Below are 27,172 nucleotides of genomic sequence, written 5' to 3' on the forward strand. Positions count from 1 at the left end.
GTTGGCGATTGGATTTCTTGTGTTAAACAGTGCTGCTGAACAACTTTAGGGTCTCCTGCTCACCACCTTTACAGTCCAACTCCAGACACAAACATGGTTTAGTGTCTGATCCTTCAATATTCCTGTTGTGGTTATCAACTTCTTTGAAGTCGCCGTATTTTCTGTACTACCCTGTCAAAGAGATAGTCTACCATAGCAGGAGTGGCTCCAATTCTGACTGACCCAGACCACAGACCAAGTGAGTAACAGAGGATCACACTTGGCTGTCAGCCTCCACCACTGAAATAAAGATTCATGGGCCTAAGCTTCTTTTTGTCAAGAAACCATGGTTCTTAGTGCCAACCTTATCAATCCCTCCCATCTCCCCGACAACGAACCCAGTCCCCCACCGACCAGTAACTCTTCCTGTACTCAAAGATACCTTAAGGTGTACAAAGGATGCTCTGCTCCCCTACCTTCAGTGTGTGCTCCCATCGAACCCTCAGGAAGGACAGCAATACACATCTCCTGTCTGGGGGGATTCAATCTTCACCTCTCCTAGCCTCCCATGGTCCTGTGCTTCCAGACTGGAACCCACAGGCTTCAATGTTCTGAATCCCACACAGGTACACTGGTATTCTTACTTTTCCACAGTCAGCTCTGAACCATTTGACTTTTGCTTGTGCCACTATACTACCCAACTAGCCCCTAAAACAAAGGGAGTTCACAATTCACTGTCATAAGGTATTCTAGGCCATTCCACAATGTCGTCATACATTTCACAATAAGCAAACCACCAATGAGCTTCCCATGGCCCTTACATTTAGTTTGAAAAGTTAAAAGCAGTTTTCACTCACTTCTCACTGGACAGCACTTGTTCCAGCATGACACTTGCATTAACAATCGTATATCGGGTAGCTGTGGGCCACTTAATCACATCCCTTTACTACAACAATCCCCAAACTACAAAAAAAGGATTTAGTAAAGATTTCTGCAGCCTACAGACCCAAATCAAAACTCACGTAATTTTCAAGATTATTTTAATCATCTGTTTCTCATATGGACCACATAATTGGTAATAGAATATTTTTCTTATATAGAACACTCACTTTCTACTGCTAACATTATACATCTTTGCAAAGTAATTCCTTTCATTCATTGCATTTCATTTTCCAACAGTATATACTTTCATGCAGTTTCTAATACCATCGCAGCATTCAACATTAAATGTAATTTTCAAAATGTTGCAGAAGAGCTAAACATTATACTGGTTCATAGAATATAAATCACTGAGTCAGGTCCTGCAGGACATTTTAATGTGCTAAGAAGTAGCCAAACATTACCTTTTTTCTTAAATAAGAATTAGACGTTTTGAGCAGCTTTTCTACTTCTCCTGCAAGGTCTCTGCACATCTCAGAAGAGCCCATACAACCTAAGGTGCAAAGTGCAAGCCCCTGCACATACTGGGTGCTGTGGTTAAGGTCACTGCAAAGAAAGCAACAACACAATCTTAGATAAAGACAACTGTACCATGAACGATGGTGGCTTGATGAATGACAAAATGGGTACACAGCTTTAAGTCCCCTATTCAATAATCTATCTCACAGCATACTTACATTCAGGACAAACCTTTCACCTCCCCATTCCACCTCAAGTATGCTGAAACGCATCATAAAACGACAACCTTCTACACTTAACACAATTTGGGCAACTTGGAATAGCAGGAGTAGCATTATTGCTAGACATGCATGGCTTTTTTTGACATTTCCTCCACACTGAGGCATACCAGGAGCAGTAACTAGCAATGTCTCAAGGACTAGTCACATAATTACACCTACAGGATTAAACTGCAGTCCAATATAGAGCTACTGTAAGAAAGTGGCTCTGTATATACTGTCCCCAAATAGGTAGTGTGTACAGAGTCCACAGTCCCCAGAGGTTTGGCAGAGGCTAAAGTTAGATATAACCGTACTCTCTAAAGTGGTAGCTTGGTCGAGCAGTAAGGCAGTATCAGAGGACAGTGTAAAGCATTTGTTGTACACACTCAGCCAGCAAATGGTCTCACACACTCAAGAATTGAACTCTAGGCCAATGGTTTGTATATAAAAATATGTAGTGGTTTTATCTTAGAACCACAAGTAGGTATCAAAATATACTTTCTCAGAATGAGATGCTTTAGTTAAATACTTTCAATAGGCAATAGACTTTTGAACACAGTAGTTAAAGTTGTTGCAATAGGCAACACAATTCAAACACAATTATAACATTGAGCTCTATGGGAATTTCTTAATAAATGCAATTACTTTTTGGATTACTTTTCTAACCAAAGGGCTGGATCCTACAGTCAGTCCAGGGACATTTCCTGGAAACAGGTGAGTAAATGTTTTTTGGTTAAAGGTATGCTCAGTGCTGGATCCTGGATTCAGCACTGGTGCATCTCCTGTAAACAGTTAAAAGAAATCGTTTTTGTTATACAGGCGATTTTTAAGGAATATTTCTTTGTTTCAAAAATCGACAGAAGAATTTCTGGTAAAAACCAGGCAATGTTATCCTAAGGAGGAAAATCAAGTTATTGGTAAGTACGGTTATAATTACTTTTCAAGGTCAGTGCTGGGCACCAAGATCCAGCACTGGGATCTCTCCTGATAACAGGAGAGTAATTTCGTTTTCGTTGTTCGGCTGATTTTTAGTGAATATTTTTTTTAAGTGAAACCAGTCAATGTTACCCTATGGAGGAAAAGCGAGTTAACGGCTTTTGGGTAAGTACTCGACTGGCAGAGTTAAGCTTCTGGGCATAGACTCAGGAGTCTCCCAAGGTCAGGTAGGTACAGTTGTTACACCCTCAGCGGCACAGGGGCAGCCGGGTGCAGAGAGGGTTAGGCCCAATGTTAGCCTATGGCAGGCAGGGGGCCTTTGGTTGGTGGCTGCTAGCAGGCAGGCCAAGCGGCTGTGTGAGCTGGGCTCCTGGTCACTTACTCAGGGCAAGTGGGGAAGTAGATTAGGATAGATGTTGCACTCCCAGGGGCACTCGGGCGGCTGGGTGCAGGGTGCTTTTGAGCAGTCTTGCGCTCAATGGATTTAAATGGAGAAGCTACAAAACAAACAAAGGCTGCAAGCTCGGGGACGAAGATTCTTCAGGTGCGACCCCCACTTCGAGAGGTAAGTTGGGAAGCTGCAGGTTAGGTAGGCACCCGAAGCTGGGCACAGGAAGCTGCAGGGCGCCGGGGTGTCTTTTCGCGTCGGGAAATCTTACCCTCAGCTGGTCGCGGTTGAAGGGGTCCCTGGTTCTGAGGCTGCAGGCGGCGTCAGGAGCGTAGAGGTGGGTCCTTGGGTGCTGGATTCCGGGTCACAGTCGCCGGGGGGACGTCCTCGTAGTCTTTGTCCACTCTGGCACAGGCCAGGCTTGGCGGGTGCAGAGTGTGCAGGAGTCGCGGTTCCTGGTTGGCACCAGGGGCTTGTTACTTGCTTTGAGCAGAACCACTGCTCGTGGGAGTCCCAGTCTTTTAGAGTTACAAGGCAGTCAGGTCCTCCGGGGTTTTTGAGGTTGCTGACCACTGGAGATGCCGGGGTTTAGCAGGAGCAGGTTCGAGGGTCGACAGGCCTGTAGGGTTGGGGCCAAGTCAGTTGGTGTCTTCCTCTTGTTAGCAGCTGCACGGCAGGTCTTCGTTCTTCTTGCTTGTTTCGGATTCGGGATCTGAGGAAGGAAGGTTCAGGGTGCCCCTAAATACTAAATTTAGGGGCGTTACAAGGGCAGGGACCAATGGGTCCCTTCCCTGGGGTGGGTACACCCCATATCTTGCCACTCCAGTGGGAGGGGGGCAGTAGCCTAATCCTGATTGGGCAGGGCTCCCCATCTGCAAGATGGTGAGAGCCCGGAGTTGTGCTTCACCTCGCCTCCCCCACCTGAGGGGTGGGGTTGGCAGAGGCTGGCACACCCCCTTTCCTCACTTGGGCTTTTCTGACAGTCTTCCCGCCAGAGTGGGGATCAGAACCGGTGGGGGCCTTTTGCTGAGTACAGCAAGTGGCCTGGAGAAGCTCTCAAAGGCAGCATGCCTTTGAAGCTTCCCCTTCCCACGCTGAGGGAGGAGACCTAGCACCTCGCCCAGGATGTGCATTGTTGCAGGCCCAGGAGAGCGGATGGCTCTCTACTCAGGGGTCCAGCAACATGTCTGCTGTGTGGCAGCCTAGGCAGCCTCTCAGACAGGACGTGGATTGAGGGTTAGGTTCAGGGGGCAATTCTCGTTCATCTTACATTAAATCCCACACTGGCATCAGTGTGGGTTTAATGTGCTGAGAAGTTTGATACCAAACTTCTCAGTCTTCAGTGTAGCCATCATGGTGCTGTGGAGTTCGTTTTGACGACCTCCCAGCACCATATACTCTTAATGGCAGCACTGCACTTACAATGCCCAGAAATGGACCTGGGTACTGTAGGGGTACAGGGCTCATGCACCTGTACCCACACCACTGGCATAATGCACCCAGCTAGAGGGGTGACTGAGGTATGCCAGGGCAGTGTGTTTGTGGTCATGGCACACAGAGATGTGTGCCATGTTGACTGTTTTGTTCTGGAAGAAGAAGAAGAAGGAGATGGTGGTGGTGGTGGTGGTGGTGGTGGTGGTGGTGGTGGTGGCGGCAGCGGTAACAAAAATACATACTAACATATCTAGATTTCATTTTTGCTACCGTTGGATAGCAGTAACTCCCATCTCTTGGCCAATATAACAATGAAACATTTTCCGTTACTTCTCAATATTTAAATGTACATTTATCATCTGTGCCGGACCCACCTCCTAAGTCAATTACAAGCCAAAAATCTGCTTCAAGGAATGGCTGAGAAAGCCAAGAATTCTGAAAGACTACCCACTCAAATCTATCATCAGCCCTGAGATCTCATTACCAATATTGCACCATCAAGATAAACAGATGCCCAAGCAGCAGCTTTACAAACCTTGATCCATAGATTTTTTCTGGACAATGCGACAGAAGCCATTTTGGCCTTGAAGGCTAAGGACCAGATGTATAAACCCTTTCAGCATCCGCAAACAGCCAGATTCATAAAATCGGGCCGTCTGCGACAGCAAAACCATTTGACAAGTGAACGGTGGTGGTCCCTTGGACCACTGCCTACTCTTAATAAATGTTAGTAACATTTTTAGATTTCATAATTTATTTTAATGCATCTTTTTGTTTTCCTTTGAGGAAAAACAGGATGCACTGGTGGTCTAGCTAGGATTCATAGTGAGTCACAAATTGCTACCCATCATTAATATTCATCAGGTAGGTTGAATTGGGAAGCACTAGGAATCATTATTTTGTGAACTGATTTACAAGTGCATAGATCGGTTCCCAAAATGCTACACCAGACACACAAATACTGGTCGCAAATTGTGACCAGTATTTTACAGCCAGTGCTACATACAGCCAACCCAAAGTCTTTTGACTGGAAAACTCCTGATGCACTCAGTTATCCAATGAGAGAGTAGCCTTGGTCATATTTATTTGCACAATCAAGCAATAGCCAACTAGCACAACTCTAGAGTTTTTTTTAACTGGAGATGAAAAAATTAGGCTCTTTTGAGTGAGGTGTTCATCCCATATTAATGGAGCAAAATATCTGGTAAACCTTCATAGCCAAGAGAGTAAAATAAGAAAGAAAATTAGAAGTACATGAATGAAATAAGGTGGTGTTTCAATAGACAATATTGTCCAAATGAAACACAGTATAAAGACAAGGATATGTGGCCTGAACCTCAACAACCTCATTGGCTACTCAAGTTACTAAAATGATCTATAAAAAAAGGGACCATCAGACTTAGGATGGTGGTCTAAAGAGAAAATAATTGCAGACCCTTCACTAACCCTCATCACCTAACACAGGAAACAAAGAAAATTGTAACATTAATCTATAGTATTCTTTTTAGTGGTGGGGTTCTCCTATAATATCTAAGGCATCAGGAAAAACAGAGCATCATATTACACACAGTCAGAAGCGTTATACTTTGGCCAGACAGTCATGCAACAAAGGCAGGTGAAGAACTATGAAACAGATCCAAAGATTTTATCCTGGATCTAAGAACATATTCAGAATTTTAATATTTTAGATCACCAAATGAATCAAATAACTCGGCGGATACATAAATGGAACAAAGTAAAAGACATACATCAACCTACTATCCATATTTGAATTCCTGCTCATCTTCAATTCTTGAATGAACAGGTAACACTTGGAGCAAATCAACGGTAGTACAACATTATTTAAGCTGTTGTGGCTACCTCTTTACTATTAAGTCCAATACCCTTGCTCATTCACCTGTAGACTTCCATCATGTGAAGTACTCTACTGCAATTTAAGCAGGGAATAAAGAGCAGAGAGGCCACAGATGAACGCATCATCTACCAGGTGAATTAGCTCAATGGGTACATGCACTGGGAACATGAGCAAACCTATCTCGGCGAGAAGCAGGTGGCAATGTATGCTTTTAAGGAAGTAGCCCATAGGAATAGATACCTTGCAAACCTACCTAGCAGTGGCACTCCTTGCATAGTTTTACTGGAATCAAATTCATTTACTATTATCAACTTTTAACGTTTGCACTCTAAACAACAAGGTGGATCCCATGGTTGGTATTGGAGGCAGAGATTATTCTATAACTTTATATGAAAGCACCGCTGGATTTGGTGCTGAGTGATAGCAGCTCAGATCTGAGCGTGTTGACGGCAATCAACAAAAGGCTGCCTTCTAAAAGAACAAATTACCTACTGTCAGGTACCCTCTTTCAGTTGAATACTCTACAGAGTGCTCACTTTTAGAGTATTTCCAGGCGACAAACTGGATTCTGAGACATTTTCCAGCAATGCTGCTGCATTCTACTAGGTGGCACATTGACTTGTTGGTAAACATGTACTGTCCCAGGAGTGACGGAGCAGAACTGCATACAAGCCACCTCTGTACACTGATGTCAGTTTCCTAATGTTTCCACTTTCATGCCATCAGACAAGGAATACTTCAAGAAAATTAACAATGACAACATGCTAATCTCTAACTTGGGATTTAAGATGTTATGGATTCCTTTCAACAGAAAGGGGAGTATGGACAGCAGTGAAGAATCTGTGAATAAATAGAGCATCCACTAGAAAGAGCATTAGCAAAGGTAAGTAACCCATTTCTCTGATGCATGGGTACTCCCAAACATTTCCCCAGGGGCCGCAAGCTACTCTGTGGCATTTCTGGGGGCTGCACTAATGCCAGCAGTGCAAGGGTTGGGGTGATGAAAGGTGGGCATAGGGGACGCGAAGAAGATGCATGGTGTGGACAACAAACCAAGCCTTCACGTGACTTCTGTCTGCCACCAACGCTCTATTCTCATGCACCAAGCATTAAAGACAAACCAGTAACATCTAATGTAAAATGTGAGAGTAAAAGATACTCAACTCATCTGGCGGCTGAATTGCAAAATGTGAAACCAGTCCTGGCTTCCGCACTTGATGAAATAGTGTAATCCTAGGCAAATAATTTTTTGGGGTTTGTTTTTTCTGCCTTCTCTATGGTTTCGTTTTTTGTTTAATGATGTATGTTTTTTTAACTCGGAAACAAGCATGGTGATTGTATTTACGATCACCAGGCCAATTTCTTTCGTTATTTCATTAATATGTACTGTTCTTTTGGGTTCTGTTCTATGTGTTTTTACAATGTCTAATGTATTGTCTCAACGTTTCTTCTTGCATGATATAGTTAACCGATGTATGTATTTGTTTTATTGGCATGTTTGCAGACCTGAAGAAGCTCATGTGTGGAGCGAAATGCGTTGGCTGTGTGTGTTTTTCTATTGGTGAGAAGAAAGAAAAGAAGCAAAAGAAATTGCCAAAATTAACTGACTTATTGCATATTTAAGCAGAAAAAGGTTTTGTGGACATGACTGCATTTTACAACTGCCCCATATCTTTTAGTTTTTAAAATGTCTAGTGAATGACCATCTGGCAGCTGGTCATTTGAGGTGGGTAATTTTCATTCAGCTCTGAAGGGTTGATTACTTTAGATGGTGCACGGACTGAGTTGCGTAGCTGCAAATGTTTTTCAGTCAATTAATTTCACTTTGCCTCCCATTTCTTCATTACCACATACGAGAGCCACTTATAATATACGAGTTCAGGATGTGTGTGATACAAAACCTTCTCTTGTGTTTTATTTAATAAACTAACGTTTCAATTATATAACAACCAAGGATACAAACAAGATGCGCCTAACAAATGACTTGCCTCCTGGTTCACTAGTGGCATTTTTTCAGAATGGGGGCAGTATGAATGTTTCCAAGAGCATGCTTGAAAACTATCACTGCTAATGAATGTCTCTCAATGCAGTGATACAATCGGATCTACTAAGGTAAAACGCTCATGCATGTTAATAAAATACACTTTTTTGAAGAAGAGAGTCTATCATGTTTTTACATGTTTAGAGCAAGAGGTCTTTAAAACTAAAGGTGTTCCTAAAGACAAGTTGTCTAGGACTTAGTTTTTTCTTTACCATTACTTTAGTTAATGTATAAATAAAAGTATGCCCGTTTTTTCCACAGCTTTCTGAATGTGCTGACTGAGTTCCCTAGCTGCAAAAAAAATTTCAGTCAATTTCACTTTGCCTCCCATTTCTTCATTACCACATATCAGAGCCCCTTAAACTATAAGAGTTCAGGATGTGTGTGGAACAAAACCTTTTCTTGTGTTTTATTTAATAAACTATAACATTCCAATTATATAACAACCAAGGCTACAATCAAGATGCACCTAACAATGACTTACCTCTTAGTTTACTAATGGCATTGTTTTCAGAATGGGGTCAGTATGAATGTTTCCAACAGTACGTTTGAAAAATATCAGTGCTAATAAATGCCTCTCAATGCAGTGATACAATCTGATCTACTAAGGTAAAACGCTCATGCATGTTAATAAAGGATAATGCTACTTACCCAGTAAGCATCTGTTCTTGGCATGTAGAGCTGTAGATTCACATGCTTTGCATACTCCTGCAATCCAGTGTTGGGTCCGGGTGTTTGCAAGTTGTTTTTCTTTCCTAGTCACGAGGTAAGGGGGACTCCTCCTTTCGGTGATAGTGCGCATGGTCATCGACTCCATTGTTAGATTGTTTTCCCGCAAGAGGGTGAGAATGGAGTTAGTAAGTGAAGTATAGAGATGTCCATCCGTATATCTGTATAATGAAAAACTGCAACAACTACAGGAGGCAGGTGGGCGCATGTGAATCTACAGCTCTACATGCCACGAACAGATGCTTACTGGGTAAGTAATGTTATCCGTTCGAGGAATGTGTGCTGTAAATACACATATTTTGCATAGACTATAAAGCATTATACTCCCAAAGCAGTGGCTGACCTTTAGATGTTGCAGTTGTTTGGAACAGCGTTTTAACTACTGCCTGGCCTACATTAATCTGTTGACGTGCCAACACATCTACACAATAGTGTTTGGTAAATGTGTGTGTTGTAACCATGTAGCTGCATTACATATGTCAGCTAGAGGAATGTTGCCTAAAAAGGCTACTGAAGCCCCTATTTTGCAAGTGGAATGCGCTCTAGGGTGCATGGTTAAAGGTCTTTTAGCTTTAATATAGTATGTTTGAATGCATTTAACAATCCATCTGGCAATACCAGATTTAGAGATAGGATTGCCTTTGTGAGGTGGAGCAAATGCAACAAACAGTTGTTTTGCGAAAGTCTTTTTTCCTATCTATGTAGTACAGTAAAGCCCTTTTAATGTCAAGGCTGTGAAGAGAGCGTTCTGCTACAGAATCAGGTGGAGGAAAGAAAACAGGTAATTCAACAGATTGGTTTATATGAAAAGCAGAAACTACTTTGAAAAGGAATTTTGGGTTGGTGCAGAGAACTATCCTGTCTTTGTGTAGCTGAAAGAAGAGTTCTATTAAGGTTAATGCCTGTAGCTCACCAACTCTCCTCAGTGATGTGGTGGCAATGAGGAAAGCAACCTTTCGAGATAGAAATTAAAAAGGGCACTTGTGCAATGGCTCAAAGGGTGGCCCCATGAGAACGATGTTGAGATTCCATACTGGGGTAGGATGAATTCTTGGTGGCATTACCCTTTTTAAGCCTTCCATGAAAGCTTTGATTACTGGAACTTTCAATAGTGACAAATGTTGTCTATTTTTGAAAGTGCGCAGCTACTGCTGCTAGGTGCAAACAAATAGATGAGTAAGCCAATCCAGTTTGTTGTAAATGTAAGAGGTAACAGATAATGTTTTGTATAGAAGCATCTAAAGCATCGATTTTGTTATTACAGTATACAATAAATCTTTTCCATTTAGCTGCATAGCAATCTCTGGTGGTAGGCCTTCTTGCTTGCTTTAGAAATATTCATACAGTCTGGTGGTAGGTTCAAATAAACAGACTAGGACTTCACGAGCCAGATCACTAAATTTAGTTTTTTTGGATTTGGATGTCTGATTTCCCCATGGTTCTGAGTGAGGAGACTGGAGGTGAGGTGCAGCTTTTGATGTGAAACTATTAATAGCTCCAACAGGGTGGTGTACCATGGTTGACGGGCCCATGTGGGAGCTACTAGGGTTAGTGTGAGGGATGTTTGTCTGAGTTTCCAAACCACATGTGGAATGAGCAGGAGAGGTGGAAAAGCTTAGGCAAATATCCCGACCTGTTCATCCATAGGGCATTGCCCTTTGAGAGCGGGTGTGGGAACCTGTAGCCGAAGTTCGGGCATTTTGCGTTTTTGGCTGTGGCGAACAGGTCTATCTGTGGACAACCCCATTTTTCGAAGTAGGGAAGGAGAACTTGAGGATTAAGTTCCCACTCGTAAATTTGCAGTCTCTTTCTGCGGAGGAGTTCGGGAATTTGATTGTTTAGTCCTGGGAGATGCTCTGTCAGAAGATACATCTTGTGATGGATTGCCCAATTCCAAATGGCTTGGGCTAGTGTTGACACTTGGAGAGTGCCCCCCCCCCTCCCAGTTTTTGAACATAATATATCGCTGTCATATTGTCTGTTCGGACAAGGACAGTCTTGTCTTGAAGGTGAAGAGCTTTGAGAGATAGAAAAACTGCTAAAAGCTCTAGATAGTGGAGTTTTTTGTGCTTGTTGCTCCCCAAGCCCTGTATTGTGTAACCTTGGAGAAGAGTCCCCCAACCTGTTAGAGAGGTGTCCGCTGTGAGAACGATCTGTGGAATAGGGTCGATGAAAGGCAGTCCTTTTGATACGTTTTGTGGGTTTCACCACTGCAGAGAGCTATGGGTACGGCGGTCTACCAACACTAGATTGGTTAATTGACCCTGCGACTGAATCCACTGATGTGCCAAGCACTGTTGTAGGGGACGCATGTGAAGCCTCACATGGAGTACAATTACGAAGCAAGACGCCATCATTCCTAGCAGTTGCATGAACATTCTGGCTGGTAAAGCTTGGTTAGATTGAAAATGTACAAGTATCAAATCAAAAATCAAATCAAATCAGGTGTTTGTTAAGCGCAACTACTCACCCGTAAGGGTCAAGGCGCTGGGGGTGTTCGCAGGTTCCAGTCCATCAAGGAGGGGGTCTGTCAAAGAGCCAGGTTTTGAGGTTTCTTGCGAAGATGGGGAGCGATATTATCTTTCGGAGGTGGAGCGGAAGGTCGTTTCAGGCTCTGGCCACGAGGAAGGAGAATGAGCGGCCTCCCTATCTGGTCTTTCTGGTGCAGGGGACCACTGCGTAGGAGAGCTTGGCTGATCGTAGGGTCCCTGGGGTGCATGGAATTTGAGCCGGCTGTTCAGGTATGCTGGTCCGGAGTCGTGGAGGGCCTTGTGAGCGTGGGTTAGCATCTTGAAGGTGACTCTAGCTTTGATGGGGAGCCAGTGGAGTGTTCGCAGGTGCTGGGTGATGTGGCAGAGTCTTGGAAGGTTGAGGACCAGTCTTCAGCGGCGTTTTGGACGTTCTGTAGCTTGCGGGTGAGGTTTTTGTTTATTCCGGCATAGAGTGCATTGCCGTAGTCGAGCCTGCTGGTGACCAGGGCGTGAGTGACGGTCTTTCTATGTTCGAGGGGGATCCATTTGAAGGTCTTACGTAGGAGGCGGAGGGTGTGGAAGCAGGAGGACGAGACGGAGTTGATCTGGCGGTCCATTTTGAGCTCTGAGTCCAGGATGAATCCCAGGTTGCGAGGGTGGTCCTTGGGGGTAGGCGGGCTTCCGTTGGATAGGGAGAGGATGAGTTGGGTGTCGTCTGCGTATGACACAATGTTGAGTCCGTAGGTTCTGACGATGGGGCAAGCGGAGCCATGTAGATGTTGAACAGCGAAGGGCTGAGGGAGGACCCCTGGGGGAGTCCGCAGGTGGTAGGTGTAGGGTCTGAGTAAGGTACGGATGTCGTCTGTCACGGCGAGGAGGGCGGTTTCCGTACTGTGGTTTTTTCTGAAGGCGGATTGGGAGGAGTCGAGGATGTTGTGCTCTTCGATGAATGTGGCGAGTTGGCTGTGGATGGCTCTCTCGATGACTTTCGCTGGGAACGGGAGCAGGGAGATGGGTCTGTAGTTTTTGAGGTCGGTGGGGTCCACCGAGGGTTTCTTCAGGAGGGGGTTGATCTCAGCATGTTTCCAGTCGTCAGGGAACGAGGCGGTTGATGGTGTGGCAGAGTATGGGTGCGATGGTGTCGGCGGCTCTGTTGAAAATGTGGTGAGGCAGGGGTCCGTGGGGGCCCCGGAGTGGATTGACTTCATCGTCTTCAGTGTGTCTTCGGTGGTGAGGGCTGTCCAGTTGTCGATCGCTGGCTTCGGGGGTGGTTGGTGAGGGTTCAGTGTGTTGGTTGTCTTCGAAGTTGTCGTAGATGCTCTTGATTTTGTGGTGGAAAAAGGTGCTGAGTTTGTCGCAGAGGTCTTGTGAGGGAGGAATGTCGGTGGAATCGCTAGTGGGTTGGGCTAACTCCTTGATGATGTTGAAGAGTTCTTTGCTGTTGTGTGCATGAGTGGAGATTCTGTCTTCAATTGCTTTTTTCCTTGTTTTTCTGAGGAGTTGGTGGTGGGCGTTGGTGGCGGCTCTGAAGTTGTTGTGGGTTTCTGTGGATTTGGTGTTCCTCCAGGCCTTTTTGAGGCGGCGGCAAGTGCGTCTGGACTCTCGAAGTTCGGTGGTGAACCATCTAGCTTTCTTGGAGTGGGTGGTGGAGTTTTTCTTGAGGGGGGCTATGGTGTTGGCGCTGTCGGAGAGCCATCTGTGCAGGGTTCAGGGTGGCGGTGTTGGCGTAGTTTTCCGCGATGATTGGGGTGGAGTTGCTGAGTGATGAAGTTAGCTGGTCGTCGGTGATTCTGATCCAGTTTCTTCGTGGGAGCAGGTGCTGGTGTCTGTGGATGGTGGGTGTTCTGAAGGTGAAGTGGACGCATTGATGGTCAGTCCATGGGAGTTTGGTGGTGTGGCTGAAGGTGATTGAGTTATCTGTTGTGAAGAGGGGGGGGTCGAGGGTGTGTCCTGCTGAGTGCGTGTGTTCGGTCACGATCTGGAGGAGTCCAATGTTGTGGAGGTTGTCCAGGAGGGATGTGGTGCTGGGGTCCAGTTGGTTGTCGAGGTGGAAGTTGAGGTCTACCAGTATGGTGTCGTTGGTGGACACGATGGCATGCGGGGAGATGTCAGTGATGGAGTTGGCGAAAAGTCCGCAGGGTCCAGGGGGTCGGTAGATGAGGGTTCCTCGGAGGGTGGAGTTAGGGCTGGCCAGTATCTTGAAGTGAAGGTGTTCCATCAGGTCTGTGGGCTCGTCGGGGAGTGTGCTCAGGCGGAGGGTGGATTTGTGGAAGATGGCGATTCCTCCTCCTGGGCGGGTGGGGCGGTCCTTCCTGGAGATCTTGTATCCTTGGAGAATGGCGAGGGCGATGCAAGTATAGTCTGAATATTGCATATTCCGGCTACTTTGGGAAAGGCTAGAGCTTTGACTGCGTCTAGAGTGGCTCCTAAGTAAGACTGCACCTGTGACAGATACAAGTGAGATTTTTGAGCATTGATGGTGAATCGCAGTTGATGAAGCAAATCTATTGTGATCTGTGTGTGCTGTAGACAGTGCTGGCGAGTGCTGGCTTTGATAAGCCAGTTGTCCAGATAGGGGAAGACATGAATTTGCCTTCCGAGATAAACAGCGACTACTCCCAGACATTTGGTAAAAACTGTGGGTGCTGTAATCATTCCGTAGGGAAGCACCTTGAACTAGTAATGCTTGCCTGCCATCACAAATCCGAGGTATTTGCGATGAGCCAGATAGATCGGAACGTGAAAATTTGGATCTTTTAAATCTAGCGTAGACATAAAATCTGCTCTTTGTAAAAGTGGCAGTACCTGTTGAAGTGTCATCATGTGAAAGTGCTCTGACAGTATAGAAGGATTCAGCTCTCTGAGATCCAGAATAGGTCTCAGGGAACCGTCCTTTTTGTGGATGAGAAAATACTGAGAGTAAGCCCCTGAGCCCTGCTACTGTATTGGAACTGGCTCTATTGCCCCTTATAGTAAGAGGGATTGGACCTCTTGTTTTAGCGAGTGTGTGTGTTCTGGAGATAACTTGTCTTCAGCCAGGCTTGCTTGAATCCAGTGGCAAAGTGAGCAAGGGACTCACGTCTGAGCATACCCTGCCAAATTATGGCGAACAAAGCAAAAACCAAAGGAAATGATGGACGGAGTGTTGAACAATGCAAGCACTCACCCTCATACTCGCCATAAGTTGGCAGGGTATGCTCAGGCGTGAGTCCCTTGCTCACTTTGCCACTGGATTCAAGCAAGCCTGGCTGAAGACGGCTGAAATGCCAGAAACCGGTCCTAGGAAGCTTGTTTTCGGTCCAGGAAAGGCATGGCTTGGCAGTTCGGGCTGGACTGTTCCCATGAGGCACAGGGTCAGACTGTTTTGCATATGGCCATGTCTGAACTGGTGTGGCAGAGTGGGCTAAAGAACGGTGATGGATCAAACCCAGATCTGTTGACTGGGTGTGAGTGTTTGATTGGTTCTGATGCTCCGTCCATCACCACCCCCTTTTGTACCGTTATTGTGAATATGCCAGTCCCGGGATTAATATGTAGCCTCTTTTGCTCAGGGGTCAACAGGTAAGAGTCCACTTTCGGATTGGAAGGGGTCTCTGTTTTGGCACCGAGGTCTTCCATGCCATTGGCTTCGGTGCCGACAGAGGCTGGCCTTTCGGCGCGGAAGGTTTCAGCTCCGAGGTTTGCTTGGGTTTCGGCACGGAGGATTTCGGCTCCGAGCCGGATTTGTGCTTGGAACAGAAGGGTTTCGGCCCTGAAGAGGACTTTTGGCGAGCTGGTACCGAGCAGGAAGGCTTGACTAGTTGTTTCGGAGCCAGGCCCAGAGGCGGGGCATCATAAACGTCGTCTTGGTGCCAACCTTGGCCAGAAGGCAGAGGTGGTGCTGAAGCCTTGTGTTTTTGCTGTGTTTGTGGGGGCAAGAGATCTTCTGTACTCACGTCACTTTGTCCCTGCGGCAGTTTTTCAGCATCAAGATCATCTCGAGCACAAAGTCTTGTTCGGAGAAGGCTTCTTCCTCCTCAGCCGCTGATGCATCGATGTCTTCACCGAAGATGTCCGGCGTATCATCAATACTTTGATGCTGCATTTCTCGACGTCGAGCCCGACGATCGCGAAGAGTCTTCTTTGATCGGAACGATCTGCAAGCGTCACAATTTTCTTCCTTGTGCTTGGGAGACAAGCACGAGTTGCACACTTCATGTGAGTCGGTGCGCGGATATTTCGCGTGGCACTGAGGACAGAATTTAAACGGAGTCCGAACCATCGACTGAGAGCTGACCGAGATGTTAGGCCCCGTAGGCCGTCCACAAAGCTTTCCAATAGAAGGTCAATTCAGATGTCGAAACTATACGCAGTAAGTGGGAACGTGTACGGAAACAATACCGTCGAGGGTAGAGAGGATTGCGCATCGAGGGGAACCTAAAGAACGTTTTCGAACCGATGAGCAGCAATACACGTCCAAACCAGATGGTGGAAAAAAACAATCTTACAATGGAGTAGATGACCATGGGCACTATCACCTTACCTCGCGACAAGGACAGACTTCTTCGAAGAAAAACAACTTGCAAACATCCGGACCCAACACTAGATGGCAGGAGTATGCAAAGCATGTGTATCTACAGCACACATGCCTCGAACATGCACGTTTTTGAAGGAGTTTACCATGTTTTAACATGTTTAGAGCAAGAGGTCTTTAAAACTAAAGGTGTTCCTAAAGACAAGTTGTCTAGGACTTAGTTTCTTCTTTACCATTATTTTAGTTAACGTATAAAGTATGCTCGTTTGTTTCACAGCTTTCTGAATGTTTCTGCTCTGTCAAGGGAACAGCAGACCAGTGCTGCTGTTCACCAGGGGGCCGCAATTAAAGGTCAGGATGGCTGCATGTAGCCTCCAGGCCATATTTTAAGTATCACTACTGATGGATACGTCCAATTGCAGATTCCCAACCATTTTTGATTTTTTTAAAACCTTTATTTTTCAGTTTTTTTTTTTTTAGAACAATAAAAAGAGACCAATCAGCAGGCAGTGGTGGATATGGTAGGAGACAAAGCGCACAGACAAATTACAGCTTTAAAATGGACTCTGCCTAAAGCACTGGAACAATCAAGCTCCACATAAGAACATTCAACCTCACCCAACAGAACCTGATGAAATCCCACCCCCTACCCATCCCCGTCTGGAATGTCTGGGCCAGGACTACCCCCCCACATCCATGTGTTCCTCCCCGCTATCGGTAGCCCCATCGCTGTCCAATGAGGGTCCATCCGATGTTGGATTTAGGAGTATGTCACAATTCTCTCCAGTCTGTCAGATCATCTGCTAAATTGTCGTCTTTTCTGCTAAGTTTCATATGAGTTTCCTCCGCTAGTGACCACGCAAATACGTCTTTATGCCAGTACACTATCTCAGACGCTCGTTGAGCTATCCATGTGATGGCAAACCTACTTCTAGCCAACACCAATACTAACAAAAAATTGATATCGCAGTTTCCTACCTTTTGGTTGTTTGAAATTGCCTGAACGGCAGCACTGGGGCGAGTGAACTATGTGCAGTTGTGTGGTCTTGGCAATATCAGTGACTATCTGGCACCAGAAGGTCTGCACCATGCAGCAATGTCAGGCTAAGTGTAAAATGTCAGAGCTATCCACACCACATTGGAGAGAGCTGTCAGAAAGTGTTAAGGTCAAGCGGTGCAGGGCCCTAGGAGTGAGGTAAGTCCTTTGAAAAAAGATGTAGTGTATCAATTTAAATCAAGGATTACTTGAGACAGTGTGTCAGTTCATTAAGCCATGTCCAGTCCAAGTTAGCCAGTGGGGTGCTGGAGTCCAAATCCCAAGTCCAGTGCGCCCGGGGCAAACTCTGCATGCATGGCGCTATATAGTAAGCTTATTAGGTGGCGTCCCGTGCTGCAGCACAGTAAGACCTCAAGTGTTTGCCAGGAGATGGGTGCCGCAGGGTATGAAGGACAAGTGATCTTGCCTATTTCTGTCAGCTAGCATATTGCAAGAAAGGACCAGGACCAAGTGTAAATTCTTGTTGTGCCTCATCAAAAGATTTAAATGTTTCTCCGCTGTACAAGTCTCCCAAAAGAGTGCACCCTCCTTCCTGCCACGTCCAGAAGGATATATCGTCTAATAATTGCCTAATCGGTTTCAATGTCTGAATGCAAAGTATACTGTAGAACCAGGCTCGCTTCCAGACGGTTTGAACAAAGAGCTGCTAGATAGAAGCGGTTTGTCGCACTATGTACAGGAGATCTGCTGAAGTCCCTGCACCATTAATCAGTATTTCTGGCAAGCGACTGCCGCCACGCTGCCCAACAGTAGCCTCTTCTCCCAATTCTCTCTCGGATCGAGCCATCTGGACATGTGTTGAAGGTGTGCGGCATAATAATATAGGTCTAGGCGAGGAACCTCTAGCCCCCCATCTTCATATTGTTAGATTAAAGTAATCAGGGCCACTCTGTTGCGCTAGCTCGCCCATAGGATTAGGAGTCCTCACCTTTAGAATAGATGCAACAGCAGTACCTCCCAAAGGTGGAGGGTCTGGGCAGTGGACTCTGATCAAAAAGTTCTGCAGAACCGAGCAGACAAAGTGACTTTCCTGTCCGACCAGAAAGTAATCCTTTATGAACACGTGCACCAATGCCCATGTTGCAGCATGGCAGACCATGCACACGTACTCCACTCCTGTTGTAGCTACCTTGGCCCTGCTGGAAAGAAACCGCTGGCCACCAGGTGTCTGCCTCTTGACCAGTGCATAGTAGATTTAGATGAAGAGAGCTTTCACTTTGAATAGGTCCTTTTCTGCACTGGCTTTCCTTTTTACACGCCAGAGAACTCTACAAAGAATTGATCATTAACACAATGCAATTTTGTGCAATAAATATGGAATCTCGGAGCCCTTTTAAAATCGAGCCAAGAGCTTCTCCTCCTGTTTCGAAGCACAAGGTACAGCTAAAATGATATGAAAAAGAGTTACAACATTTGGTAAAAAGGCCTTCAGCACAAGTTTTTCTAGGAAAAAAGTAGTATAGAATGAGTGACCTGCAGGCACATTTGCTGCAACTGTACAGTGTACTGAGGTGATAACAACGAGGATGACAGTCTTGAGCATCAATAGTTGTAACCAGCAACTGTGCATCTGCTTAAATGAGAAATGTTAAGGCTAGATTTAAATCCCATTGGCTTTTAGGGGGAGCGAGTCAGAGCAAAACACATGAGTCGGACCCTTAAGAAAAACGCATCATAATCAGCAGTCCGAATAGAAAGGGTTGATCAGGTAAAACATAACATATTAACAGGGCCGATAAATAACCTTTCACTGTCCCCACTACAAAGCCTTGCTGGGCCAAAGAAGAAGGAATATGCTACTTACCAGTATGCATCTGTTCTTGGCATGTAGAGCTGCAGAGCCACACACTTAGGATAGTAGATCGCCATCTGGTGTTGGGCTCGGATGCTTGCAGGTTGTGGTTGTCTTCGGAAGAAGTCTTTGGTCACGAGATAGGGGACTCCTCCCTTGGACTACAGTGCGCATGGGCATCAACTCTATCCTCAGATTGTTTTTCGCCATGATGGGAAATGATGGAGTTTGTAGAAAAGAGAGAGATGTCCATGTGTAATGTCCAAGTAAGACAATGCTGGAACTGATACAGGTCCGGGGAGGTGGGTGGGCGTGTGTGGCTCTGCAGCTCTACATGCCAAGAACAGATGCATACTGGTAAGTAGCATATTCCGTTCGAGGCATATGAGCTGCAGATCACACACTTAGGATAGACTATATAGCAGTGTCTCCCCTAGCGGTGGTCACCTGTATCGGTTGCAGCAGTTTGAAATAAAGTTTTAAGGACAGCCTAACCCACAAAAGCGTGTTGCTTTGCTTGCACGTCAACACAATAGTGTTTAGTGAAGGTGTGTGTTGTAGACCATGTGGCTGCCTTACAAATATCTTCTAAGGGAATGTTTCCTAAGAATGCCATGGAAGCCCCTATTTTGCGTGTGGAATGTGCTCTAGGGGAAACGGTCAGTGTGCGTTTAGCCTTGTGGTAGCATATTTGTATACATTTAACTATCCACCTGGCTATCCCAGATTTGGAAATGGGGTTGCCTTTATGTGGTGGAGAGAACGCAACAAATAATTGTTTTGTTTTGCGGAATGATTTGGTTCTGTCAATGTAGTAAAGCAGGGCTCTTTTAACGTCTAAGGTATGAAGAGCTCTTTCAGCTATCGGGATTTGGGAAGAACACTGGTAGCTCTACTGATTGGTTAAGATGGAATGGAGAAATGACTTTTGGAAGGAATTTCGGGTTAGTTCTTAGAACCACTTTGTTACGGTGTAATTGTAAGAATGGTTCTTGTATGGTTAAAGCCTGGATTTCACTCACCCTTCTGAGGGATGTGATAGCGATAAGGAAGGCCACTTTCCATGTGAGGAACTGTAATTCGCATTTATGCAGAGGTTCAAATGGGGGTCCCATGAGCCTTGCAAGAACAATGTTTAGATTCCACACTGGAGAGGGTGGTAATCTGGGAGGAATAATTCTTTTTAGTCCTTCCATGAAGGCTTTGATCGCAGGCACTCTAAAGAGTGACAAGTGTTGTCTATTTTGTAAGTAGGCTGCTAATGCTGCTAGGTGGAGACGTATGGATGAGTATGCCAAATTACATCTTTGCAAGTGTAGCAGGTAGCAAATGATGTCCTGGATGGATGCATCCAGTGGGTTTATATGATTGTTAGTGCAGTAAATGGCAAATCTTTTCCATTTTGCAGCGTAGCAGGCTCTAGTGGTAGGTCGTCAGGCCTCCCTTATAATATTCATGCAGTCTGGTGGAAGGTTGAGATAACCAAACTCTAGGACTTCAGGAGCCAGATTGCCAGGTTCAGTTGACCTGGATCTGGGTGTCTGATTTCTCCTTGGTTCTGGGTTAATAAGGACGGGGAGAGATGCAGTTTTTGGTGGGGCACTAGCGAGAGTTCCAGTAGTGTTGGGAACCAGGGTTGGCGTGCCCATGTGGGAGCTACTAAGATCAGTTTGAGAGATTGTTGCCTGAGCTTGCGTACCACTAATGGAATGAGTGGGAGAGGCGGAAAAGCGTACGCAAATCTGCCTGACCAGTTCATCCATATTGTATTGCCCTTTGACTCCGGGTGGGGAAACCTGGCGGCGAAGGTTGGGCATTTTGCGTTTTCGTGTGTGGCGAACAGATCTAGGTCTGGTTGGCCCCATTGTTGGAAAAAGGGTATTAGAACTTGGGGATGTAGTTCCCATTCGTGAATTTGTTGAGTCTGTCGACTTAACAGATCGGCAATCTGATTGTGCACCCCTGGAAGGTGTTCTGCAAGTAGGTATATTTTCTGTAGAATGGCCCATCTCCAAAGGTTCTGTGCGAGCTGGGACAGCTGGAGAGAATGTTTGCCTCCTTGTTTCTGTATGTAATACATGGCTGTCATGTTGTCTGTCCGAATGAGGACAGTTTTGTTTTGGAGATGTATTTGGAATGATTTTAGTGCTAGGAACATTGCTAGCAGCTCCAAATGATTGATATGGAGCATTTTTTGTTGAGTGGTCCATTTGCCCTGAGTGGTGTGGCCGAGGAGGTGGGCTTCCCATCCTGTGAGCGATGCGTCCGTTGTCAGCACTATCTGTGGAAGAGGCTCTAAGAACGGCCGCCCTTTGGAGAGGTTGGTTATGTTCCACTATTTGAGAGAGCGATGTGTGCGGCTGTCTACCAACACCAGATCCGTAAGTTGTCCGTGAGCCTGGTTCCAATGACGTGCTAGGCATTCTTGCAAGGGACGCATTTGAAGTCTTGCATAAGGCACAATGAAGATGCATGACGCCATCATGCCTATGAGTTGCATGAATACTTGCTGGAAGAGAGTGTTGGATTTGGAATTTTGCGATAAGAGCTTGCATATTGGCTATCCTGGCTGGATTGGGATATGCTCGGGCTGTGGAGGTTTTTATTGTGGCTCCCAGATACTGATGTATGTGAGCAGGTTGGAGGTGAGATTTGGGATAGTTTATTGTGAATCCCAAGTTGTGTAAAGTTTGGATAGTTTGGTGAGTGTGTAGGACACACTTGTTGAATGACTTGGCTTTTATTAGCCAGTCGTCTAGATACGGGAAGACATGGATTTGTTGTCGTCTGAGATGTGCTGCTACTACTGCTAGACATTTTGTGAATACTCTGGGTGCGGTTGTTACCCCGAATGGGAGGACTGCAAACTGGTAGTGTTGTCCGTCCACCACAAACCTTAAATACTTCCTGTGGGCAGGATGTATGGGAATGTGGAAGTAGGCGTCCTTGAGATCTAGTGTGGTAAGGAAATCACCTTGTTGCAGTAGTGGGAGCACTTGTTGAAGAGTGATCATATGGAAATGATCTGAATTGATATAGAGATTTAGGGTTCTGAGGTCGAGTATTGGTCTTAGAGTCCCGTCCTTTTTTGGGGATTAGGAAGTAGAGTGAATATACCCCTGTACCCTGATGTTGTAAGGGAACTGGTTCTATTGCGTGCTTTTGAAGCAATGAGAGAACCTCCTGTTTGAGGAGTGTAAGATGATCTTGTGACATGGGACGCTGTTTGGGTGGAATATGCGGGGGGTAGTTGTGAGTTCCAGGCAGTAACCATACTGGATAATTCGTCTTACCCACCTGTCTGTTGTGATGGAGTTCCAGACAGGTAGGAACTGTGTTAGTCTTCCCCCGACCGGAGTGGAATTGTCTGGGGGGAGTGGAGGAAAGTCACTGTTTTGTGGCAGGGGAGGTGCGAGTGTTATTATTACCTCGACCTCGCCCTTTGTTGTTGTTTCCTCTGTATCCCCCTCTAAAATATCCTCTACTGGGGGATGTGTGTGTGGCGGTTTTAAATGTAGAGGAGGTGTCCGTTCTAATATTTTTGGAGGCTCCTCTATAGAAGGAGCGCCGAAAGGACCCACGTGGTTGGGGAGATTGTAATGCTCCCATGGACTTATCAGTTTGTGTCTTTTTTCATTTTTTCCAGTGCAGCGTCTACTGCTGGCCCAAAGAGCTGCTCCTGATTGAATGGCTGACTAAGTATGGTAGTTTGTACCTCTGGCTTAAAGCCTGAGATGCGTAGCCATGCATTTTGTCGTAGGAGCATGTTGTCGTAGGAGCACACTTGTGTTAATTGCTCTAGAGGCGGTGTCTGCGGCGTCAAGTGCACATTTAATTGCTGCATTTGAAATGAGCTTTCCCTCCTGAATGAGGTCATTTGCCTGGGCTTTGTATTGGTCTGGCAGATGTTGTAAGAGAGTCTCTAATTGATCATAGTGGGCCCTATCATAGCGTGCCAGTAGGGCTCGAGTGTTGGCAATTCGCCAGTGATTAGTGGCTTGTGCTGCTACTCTTTTGCCGGAGGCTTCTAATAGTTTGAATTCTTTGTCTGGGGGTGGTGTATCTCCTGTGGTTTGGGAGTTGGCGCGTTTCCGCGCATTGGAAACGACCAAAGAATCCAAAGGGAGTTGGCCCTTGATGTAGTTAGGGTCTTCAGGAGCAGGCCTATATTTCTTTTCAATTCGTGGGTTGAGAACCCTGGCACAAACAGGGTCTTTAAAGACTTCGGAGGCGTGTGTTATGACACCTTTAATCATGGGCAGGATTTGTACAGACTTTTGAGACTGTTCGAAAATGTCTAATAAGAAGTCTTCCTCTGGTGCGTCTGAGTGCATTGTGACGCCGTGGTATATTGCTGCTCTATTTAATAATTGTCCAAACCCCAGGTAATCGTCAGGAGGCGATGGTTTTTAGGGATATGGCTGAGGGTCAGGAATATCTGGTAAGGGGAAAGCCCAATCATCCAACGGTGTGGTGTCTGGGTCGGTAAAAGGATCATTAGGATCACCCCCACCCCCTAGGTCATCATAATCATCCTGTGGTGGTGGTGTAGGAGATGGAGAGGGTATATGTAATGGTGGTGTAGGCAGAGGGGGTGGGATAGAAGGCAGTATAGGAGAGGAAGGAGGGATAGGGGAAGTAGAAGAGTCCTTCCTATTTACAGGAACTGGAGCAGGTGGTGTGTCCAGCTTCAGTTTTTTGCATGGCACCGCGGTGACATGTCCAGTTTTGGGGTTAATATAGATCTTTTTCTGCCTTGGGTCTGGATGAAAATGTTCTTGTTCTTCAGGAACCGTCTTTGGTACCGATTTTTTCGGTTCTGATCGAGGTTTTGGTTGATCGGTAGCGTGTTTGGCTTTAGGAGGCGTATGAGAGTCCTTAGCCGATGGTTTCGGTACAGACGATGGTTTCGGTGCCGATGTGGTTTTCGGAGCCGAAGGTGCATCTGTGGGCTTGGGAACCTTCGGTGCCGATGTCTCTATTGGCTTTGGTGGTTTCGGTGCCGAGGGCTACGGAGCCGATTTCGGTGCCGAGTAGTCTTTTGTCTTCGGTGCCGATGGTGCCGGTTGGACAATTACATGCGGTTTGCTCGGTCCCGAGCTACCGGAAGGCTTATGCTTCTTCGGAGCCGAGCCGAGAGGCGAGGCTTCTGAAGGATGTTTTCGGTCTCGACTGGGGCCAGCAGGCGAAGTCTTGACCAATGCCTTTGGTTTTGGTGGGTTTGGGGCAGGGGCAGTGGTACTCACACATTGCCCAGGAGTGATGGGGTCGTCTGAGTCGTCTGCTTCAGAGTCCTTTCCATGAGCCGTAGCCCTCAAGGCGTGGATAGGCCCAGCGGGCCGCGTCGACGTCCGGAATCGAGGCGATGTAATCGATGTCGAGGATGAAGGTGTTTCGATGTTTTGTTGTGAAGTTTTTCGCTTCGAGAAGCTTGGAATTGATATTTCCAACCGGAGCGGAAAAGTTGCATCAGAACCCAATAGCAGAATAAAACAATCTGAGGATGGAGTTGATGCCCATGCGCACTGTAGTCCAAGGGAGGAGTCACCTATCTCGTGACCAAAGACTTCTTCCGAAGACAACAACAACCTGCAAGCATCCGAGCCCAACACCAGATGGCGATCTACTATCCTAAGTGTGTGATCTGCAGCTCATATGCCTCTAACATAAACATTAAGAGTTTCGAACATTTGGTCTGCAGGAGACGGTAGCGGCGTGAGGGGGGGGTGATGAGCACAACACTATCAACACATTTGTGCCAGAGTAGATGGACTTTGCAGAAGAGCATCTGGTTGCAAGGAGGATATCAACTACCTAGTTCAACAAATCAAATGCATTTAACTACACTTAACTAGTTGTGGAACTTTGGCTGCAGGATCCTGCCCTGTTGCTGAGGCAGAAGCTCCTTTCGAAGAGGAAGCAGGATCAGCAGCTAAATCCTCCGGAGATTTGGGTACCACACAAACCTGGCCCGGTCAGGATCGATTAAGATAACACTGCACATTATACTGCATTGAATAGATTCGGAGCAGTCTCCTCAGAGACATGAATGAAATTGGACAGTCTGCTCTGATGATGGTCCCAGTGGAACTGGAGGTTCCACAGCAGGGGCCACATACACCTTCTGACGTTTTGGATGAGGAGGAGGCTGGGAGTCCAAGCAGTCGTAGTGCCATCCTCAGAGACCCAGGATTAATCCCTGAAAGATCAGGATAATATCCTGAATGTCTAGGACTCACTGTTGCAGCAGAAAGGCCTTGAATGGTACCATATCCAGGACAACCCCCTGAAGGGAATACTCTGCATGGGGCTTAGGCGGACTTCAGCTCGCTGATGGTAAAGCCCAAAAATGTCAGTTTGCCATTGTCTGGAGGTTGTCTATGACTGCAACAAGTCAACCTTGAGCAATTGGTCGTCAAGGCTCCATTTCGTCACTGAGGAGCCACATAGCACCACTTAGTGACATTCATAACCATTTCTGCTTAATTACTCCGGATCTAGTCTGGTGCCTGGGAGTATTCTAAAGGTGAGGAATCTGTAGTTAGAATGAGCTATTGTCACCTGCCACTGCTCAAAGAACAGGATTAGGGATACTGTCACAATAAAAGGAACTTGGAAGGCTCTTCCCAAATTGTTAGAGGGGCATCAGACCACTGAAAAATATACCCGACTACTTCACTTGATTATTCTCTCCAGTGGGTTCTAATTAAATGCTCGATATATGAACCAACTGCCTACCTCGTAATGGATAAAAGAGGAGTTCATTACTATAGCAAAGGAACAGGTGAATCTTGCCCTGCAATTTTCAATTACACAAAAAAAGCTTTTTATCTACATACTGGGACCCAATGGAATTTGTCAAGGTTGTCTACATAAACTATAAGCTTGTTGACAGACAGGTTTTGGGGGTAAAATGCTAGAGACTTTTCACCTGCAAGCTCAGAAATGATGGGGCACAAGATCTCTCACTATCTAAAGAGAAGGGCAAGAAATTCAAAGAGCCAATATGTCATCTCATTTTGGTGATGCCATCTCATTTTGCAATCATGCAACAATAATCAATTGCTTGAATCTGTAGGTGTCCTTTGGAATAGAACTGAAAGAAAAGAAGGGCATAATCACTTTTTTCTAACCAGGTGGAAAAATCTTGTATGACTCAAGTTCCAAATGCTAGGCATCAAAAACATGTATTTGGTGCTCAATGAGTAGTTATGATTAGCATTATTAGTTCACATGGATACCTTGAGGGTCAGTTATTATTCATGTGTCATGTTCACCTCATGTTTGCCGCACACAAATGACAAAGCTAATTATCCTTCAATGGAAAGGATTTACATAGGATAGACAAATGTTTTGCTATGCTCAAGAGAAAAAACGTTGTAGCATATTGGATCTAAATTTTTTTTTTGTTTTCCTTCTGCTCCCATCTTATCAAACAGAAAATATCTAGAGTACTCTCTCTGCTCTTGCCCAAGAAATGGAACCTTCTCCCTAGCCCTTTAGTGTATGCTATATCTCATTGTAGGTAGGTAGTTCAGATTCTCGTGGAACCATATAAAATAAGGGCAGGTTATTTTTCCATAAAAAGGTACAATTAATGAAGACTTACTTACGGGCACAACCTTTAGTAAACATCAAATCAATCGGAGGGTATTCCTTCTCAACCAACGAAAAAATACTGTACCCTACTCCCACAGGGTGTGGGGAGGGAGGCAGTGTCAAGAAGCACAATTGCTTAGACTTGTTTATCCCTTTGGGCAGATGGATAAAGCACATCTACCTCTCGAACTAGATCTCTAGCCTTTAGTACATTGATAAGCCAGCTTGTGCCCCAAAACATTCAAGAGGTGGCTTTCCCAGCTTGGAGAAGATGCTGTGCCAAGTTTTACAGATTGCTTCTTAGAATTGACACCACCAAACAAAAAAGCCATGTGGGAAGACCTGGAGAAAACCAGAATCTGAATCCAAGGTTTACATTAAGCTGCTGCCTAGTGGACAATGATTTAGCCATTGCAGGTGTCAGAAAAAAGAAACTCACTTAATACAACAGTCATTTCACTATAGGATTGGGCATTTCTGAGTCTTCAGGTTGTAAAAAGAAAAACTTGTTACAGTTGAGAATCTTGAATGGATATTGCATGTTCCTTTGCCACTCTGTCGATATGGTGGGTAAACGAGAGAAAATCGCAAAGGGGAGAATGTATAGCAGACAGAAATCCTAAGGCTTTCCTAGAAACTTTCATCAGCTTTCATCACAGAGACTGCCATTTATGGTGTCACCCCCCCCCCCCCCCCTCCCCACCATGTCTTCATAATAAG

The 27,172-nt window shown here is 45.7% G+C and overlaps 1 protein-coding gene across 4 annotated transcripts in view; it reads right to left on the reverse strand.

Moving 5' to 3' along the window:
• The window catches only part of AP1G1 (adaptor related protein complex 1 subunit gamma 1), a 691,372-nt gene that overhangs the window by 516,935 nt on the left and 147,265 nt on the right, over positions 1–27,172 (reverse strand). For all 4 annotated transcript variants that reach the window (XM_085636792.1, XM_085636794.1, XM_085636795.1 and 1 more), the window contains one exon: positions 1,323–1,464. In XM_085636792.1, coding sequence (XP_085492918.1) covers positions 1,323–1,464 — 142 coding nt within the window. The remainder of the gene's footprint in view (positions 1–1,322; positions 1,465–27,172) is intronic.

Source organism: Triturus cristatus, chromosome 12 (genome assembly GCF_964204655.1).
Source record: "Triturus cristatus chromosome 12, aTriCri1.1, whole genome shotgun sequence".
In the NCBI taxonomy this organism is placed as follows: Eukaryota; Metazoa; Chordata; class Amphibia; order Caudata; family Salamandridae; genus Triturus; species Triturus cristatus.